The sequence below is a fragment of the Fukomys damarensis genome, unplaced genomic scaffold (genome assembly GCF_012274545.1).
Source record: "Fukomys damarensis isolate Sample0158 unplaced genomic scaffold, DMR_v1.0_HiC HiC_scaffold_19, whole genome shotgun sequence".
Taxonomy (NCBI): Eukaryota; Metazoa; Chordata; class Mammalia; order Rodentia; family Bathyergidae; genus Fukomys; species Fukomys damarensis.
Genome location: NW_022900931.1, coordinates 25,865,564 through 25,871,209, shown reverse-complemented (window position 1 = coordinate 25,871,209; position 5,646 = coordinate 25,865,564). Strand labels below are relative to the sequence as shown.

General features: G+C 55.7%; 1 protein-coding gene across 1 annotated transcript in view; it reads left to right on the top strand.

Annotated features, from left to right (window-relative positions):
* Lag3 (lymphocyte activating 3) overlaps positions 1-4,051 on the top strand; it is a 5,706-nt gene extending 1,655 nt beyond the window's left edge. The window contains exons 4-8 of the mRNA XM_033765949.1: positions 266-605; positions 1,056-1,331; positions 2,967-3,206; positions 3,459-3,589; positions 3,832-4,051. Coding sequence (XP_033621840.1) covers positions 266-605; positions 1,056-1,331; positions 2,967-3,206; positions 3,459-3,589; positions 3,832-3,990 — 1,146 coding nt within the window. The 3' untranslated portion in view covers positions 3,991-4,051. The remainder of the gene's footprint in view (positions 1-265; positions 606-1,055; positions 1,332-2,966; positions 3,207-3,458; positions 3,590-3,831) is intronic.
* The last annotated feature ends 1,595 nt before the right edge of the window (positions 4,052-5,646 follow it).

Genomic DNA, 5,646 nt, shown 5'->3' with positions numbered 1-5,646 from the left:
GGGGCTCCATTCCCACAACATGGAGCCCTGGCCAAGGGCCCCCAGGAATACGTGGAGCCCCTGGGTCACCCTCCTGGGAGCGCCCGGTGGAGGTGGGGAGGGCTGGGTGGGCTGCAGTGATTCTGTGCAGTTCTGTGCTGGGGGAGGTTAATGGGAGCGCCTCCCCCCAGCGAGGTCTGGAGACCTGGAGGAGCCAGGAAAACTGGAGGCAGGGACTCTTAGGGGTCCACTTTAACACCTCTGGCTCTGAGCTGCACTGGAGAAGGGAGGAGAAGGCCCGTGGCCTCCAGCTGGAGTGGTAGCCATGCTGGCGTTGATGCAGACTTCCTGTCCCTGCCCAGTGGTGGCCAGCCCTGTGGGACCTCTCAGGACCTCCGACTGGGTCATCTTGAACTGCTCCTTCAGCCGTCCAGACCGCCCAGCCTCTGTCCACTGGTTCCGGGGTGCAGGCCGCGTCCCAGTCCAGGAGTCGCTGCATCACCACTTAGCAGAAGGCTTCCTCTTCCTGCCCCAAGTTAGCCCCGCGGACTCTGGGATCTGGGGCTGCACCCTCACCTACAGAGACGGCTTCGAAGTCCAGATCACACACAATCTCACAGTTCGGGGTAACTTCCCTCATCCGCCTTCACACTTGACCACAACCCCTTCCTGCCCCCCATCTCCTCCCTGACTCATGGGTCCCTGAACTAGGTTCTCCACAGTGCAGCTAGCTCTGTGTCTGGGTGCCCTGGACCCCTCTGTATGGCCCCTTCTCCTGCAGGAGGCCTTAGTGCTGGTTCCATTGGAGTTTTTCCCTGGGCCATCTTGCCTCACCTGCCAGGCTTTGGTCTGCCGGCCTAGCCAACTTGGTCAACTCTGGTTTCTGAGCATCTTGGGTTCATTCCCCTTATTCTGTTCCCTTATCCTGCTCCTCTTCACAGCCCCCATCTCCTCTACTTTTCTGCCTCTCTTCCCTTCTAGGGACACGACCCTCATTCCCTGGGGCCCCTGCTCTCCAGCATTCCAGCGCCACTGCGTGCCCCTGGCTTTAACTTTGGGTTCCCTTTCCTCTCCAGGTCTGGAGCCCCCAGCACCCCTGATGGTATATGCTGGAGCAGGCTCCAAGGTGGAGTTACCGTGCCACCTGCCTCCTGCTGTGGCAACCCAGTCCTCCCTGGTTGCCAAGTGGGCCCCTCCTGGCGGAGGCGCTGACATCCTGGTGGCTGGAGACAATGGCAACTTCACTCTTCGGCTGGAGGCTGTGAGCCTGGCCCAGGCTGGGACCTACATCTGCCGCATCCATCTGCAGGGGCAGCAGCTCTGTGCCACAGTCACCTTGGCAGTCATCACAGGTCAGTCCCAGGTGGGAAAGGGGCAGCTCCTGTCCCATCAAGGCAAGGATAGGGAGGCAAGGCTGCCGGTGAAAAGCCAGGCAGATCTGCCCCAGGATGCCAGGCCACTGGGCACAAGTTGTGGCCTCTTTCCTCACCCCCATGATAAAGAACTGAAACTGAAAATCTCCCCTTGAGTCACAGAACAAGCGTTCCATTCTTCTTTAAGGGACTCCCCTGCCCTGAGTTGGTGGGAGAGTCTGAGAAGTTAGAAAGGGAGGTGACAAACACTTGAATGTTTCAAAGGAGGAGGAATAGGTTTCTAGAATCCTAGTCTGCCTTGGGGCCAGGGCTGGGGTTAAAATTACAGGAAGTGGCCTGGATTTGGAAGGAGGTGATAAATCGGTCTCTTGGACAACAACTATTTAATGAGCAAGAGTTTTCCAAGACAGTAAAAAAGAGACACAGAAAAACTTTAAGTGTGTGTTCACTGATTGGCATCAGCCATGACAGGTTAGCTGCATCTCAGGGGCTCACCTGAGGCCACTGAACAGGAGCATCACACAGTAGGTGCTTATAGGTACCTTGGCTACATGAATAAATGAGTAAACTAACAAATACTGTGGGTCCTGAGTGCAATCCTGACTTTCTGCCTGCTCCCTGAATATCTCTCCAGCTATTACACCATCCTTAGCCACACTCGGGCCCTACCTTTTCCTTACTTAGCCTGTTATTTACTTCACTGGAATCCCAATTCCCCAGGCCCTGGCCTTCTCTTTTCCCAAATCAATTCAGTCACCAAAGCCCACTCATTCTTTCTGTCTAGTATCTTCTTAATTCAGTGGTCAAGATAGCCACACCTGCTTTACAAAAAAGGAACAGGCTCGAAGTCACAGCAGAAAGTGCCAGACTCGGGTATCTGTGTCACCAAACCTTCCCCCTCCTTGCAGCCACGTCAAGGCCATGGCCCTTCTTCGCTCATCTCCTCCTGTCCCCCTTCCTATCCCTGAACACTTGGGGAATGCTGTCTCTGGGCTGGTTCACCATTCTCTGAAAATCCAGAAAGGGAGATGAAATGCATCGGAGTCACCATAAGGCAGGGGCGCTGACAGGAGCCAGGTCATGGAAGGAGGAAAACTGCAAAGCATGTCAGAGACCAGCTCATCTAACTGATACCAAGGGGCTGAGAATTTCAGGAGAAAGTAGTGTAAAAGAATCTGTAATAACACAGTTTGAGTTTGAACACTGCCCTGAAAGTGGTGGGGAGCCTGGAATGTTTTGGAGCAAGTGAGCAACCTGACTGAGAGCATTGGGGTGTTAAGATTAATTTTGGCCCAGCATGCTGGTGCCTACCTGTAATCCCAGTACTCTGGGGGGCTGAGGTGGGATGATCAGAAGTTCAGGGCCAGCGTGGGCAGTTTAGAGAGACCGTGTCTCAAAACAAAAATTAGAAAAGGGCTGGAAATGTAGCTCAGTGGTAAAGTGCCTTGGGTTTGGGCCTCACAAAAAGATTAATCCGGCCATGACCTGCTTTCCTCTTCCCAGCCTCGCTCAATCAGAACCCCACTGGAGCAGGGTGGCTGAGACTTGGGGTTTAATCTGTGGTAGCAAGTGAGGACATCAGGACTCCAAGAGATCTCCCTCTAATTTTTTCAGTGACCCCCAAATCCTCTGGGTCTCCTGGCTCCTCGGGGAAGCTAATGTGTGAGGTAACCCCAGCATCGGGACAAGAGCGCTTTGTGTGGAGGCCCCTGGACAGGTGGTCCACAAGGAGTTCCCCAGGACCCTGGCTGGAGATGCCAGAGGCCCAGCTCCTTTCCCAGCCCTGGCAGTGCCAGCTGCACCAGGAGGAGAGGCTTCTTGGAACAGCGGTATACGTCCCAGAGTCTAGCCCAGGTCTGCAGCCCCCACTCCACAGCAGTCACCTCAGTTCCCCTTCCGAACACCCCAGCCACTCACCCTGACAAGCTCTTTTCACTCCCGAAGGGACCTGACCTCAGACTCCTTTTCAGCCTGACCCATTTGGGTCATTCATTAGCCAAACAATTTTAGTCAAGTCCTTTAAACTCTCTGGACCCCACTGTGTCTGTCAGGGGTGGGGGAGTGGCATCCACTCCTGACCTGTGCCTAATTCTGCTTTCTCCGTAGGTGCCCAGCGCTCTAGGAGAGCCCCGGGTACCTTTCATGTGGGCCTGCTCCCTCTCTTTCTCACCCTGGCTACCCTCTCAATGCTCCTTTTGGTGACTGGCGCAATTGGCTTTCACCTTTGGAAAAGACAGGTGAGCCAGAGACATGCCCCCTCCCCCCTGGCTTCTTTCTCCTCAGTTCTCAGAGTGAGTCTGGAAAGATGATCAAGGAGGGCCCTGGGGCCACCATCAGAGCCCCTCTTCCTGGGCCTCTGCATTTCAGGGTCCTTCTGTACCTGGGAAGAGGCTGAGGAGGCCCTGGACCAACTAGACAAGTATCCTTCTTGTCCCGCCCCCTTCCTCCTCCCACCATCTCTCTCCATCTCTTTCCTCAGAGGAGACTGAGAAGATTTTCTGCCTTAGAGCTTGGGATTCGCCCTTCTCAGGCTCAGAGCAAGGTAGAGGAGCTTGAGCAGGATCCAGAGCCAGAGCCGGAACCAGAGCCAGAGCCTGTGCTGGAGCCACAGCCGCAGCTGGAGCCCGGGAAGCTCTGACCTGGAGCGAAGGCAGCAGCAGATGCTAGCAGCTCACTCCAAATAAACCCGTCAGCAGCAAGCCAGAGTCTGGCTCTTTCTTGTGCAGCGAAGATTCCTGTCTCTCCCGGTCTGGGGCGGGGGACTCCCTTCACCCACTCCAGCCTCCTAACCTACTTTCCCCAGCCAGTCTCCCTCAGCTTCCCCTTTTCTACCTCCTTTGTCTCTCCCTAGATCTCTATCCTGTTCGCGTTCTCCCGGGTAATGATTTTCCTAAAGCTGCGAAAAGCCCTCCCCTCTTACCTCCGAAGCCCTCTTCTCTATACCCTTCGCCCCGCCCCGCCCCGCCACTGTGCCGGCTGCCCTGGTTTCCTTTATCTTTTCGTCCCTCTGGCTCACCCCGTGCCTAGCTGCCGCACTGCTGCTCAGCCCCCGGGCTGCAGCAGACCTCTCATGTTTGCACGCGTGCACGCACACGCACACGCACACGTCCCAGGGAGATCGGGGAGATCGAGTCTCGGGGAGATCAGACTCGCCACCTTCCCAGTAGCTGACTGAAGCTCCGGCTTCGGCCCCGCCCCACATTCCTCCGCCAGGGTCGCTTTTCTAGTCGCCGGCGTGAGAGCACACTGCCACCCCGTGGCCACTGCTTTCTGCGCTCCGCAGGAGGTCCCGGCCGGCTGGGGCGGCGGCAGAGCTCATCCCCCCACCCCCACGGATCGTGGCCTGGGCAGGTACTGCCTTTGTGGTGTGCACACTGAGCGTGCAGCATGTGAGTGTGCACCAAGCAGCTGTCACATGTCCCGTGCACCCTGCAGGAGAGGGACTGAACAATGCCTGCTTCCAGAGATACAGTGCCCGTCCTGGCAAGGTTACAATCCGAGCCTGACAAAGGCCAGGACTGTGAACAAAACTCACAGACAGGGAGAAAAGCAGCCAAGACAGCTGGCTGCTGCTGCTGCAGCTCTGGAAGTCAGGAATCCTGCCTTCTTAGCTCATTCTGCTGCTATGACTGCACCAATCTCCCTGAGCCTCGGTTTCCTCACCTATTAAATGGGTGTACTTGCCAGGCACAGTACACACACCTGCAGTCTCAGCTATTTGGGAGGCTGAGGCAAGAGGATCATAAGTTCAAGCCCAATCCCGGCAATTTATGATTTAGGGAGAGACTGTGTGGAGGAAAGAGGGGTCTGGTGATGTAGCTCAGTGCAAAGGTCCTGCATTAAATTCCCAGTAACAATAAAAACAAAAATATGGACTGTTCCCACCTGTCAGTGCTTCTGGTTGTCTCCCTTGGAGACAGCAGTCTTCTGCCTACGTGGGTGGCCCCTTCTGCAGACCACACTGGGCCTCAGGCCTTGGAACCACCAGATCTGGGCCAAGGCCTGAGACCTCCACCTGTGAGGGTTGTCGGCCCTGGACTTTGCTGCAGGAGTGTACACCTCTGATCCCACCTACTGAAAGATCAAAACAGGAGAATCACAAGTTTAACATCACCCTGAGCATCTTAATGAGACTCTGCCTCAAAATAAAAGTATAAGAAGGACTAGAGAGGTCCTTGACTGCAGAGCACCACTGGTCTCAGGCTCAACCCCGGTACCAAAGGGAAGAGGAAAAAAAAAAAAAAAAGCAAACAGAAGGGAGTCTGCAGGAGGCCAACCCAGAGCCGTGGCAGAT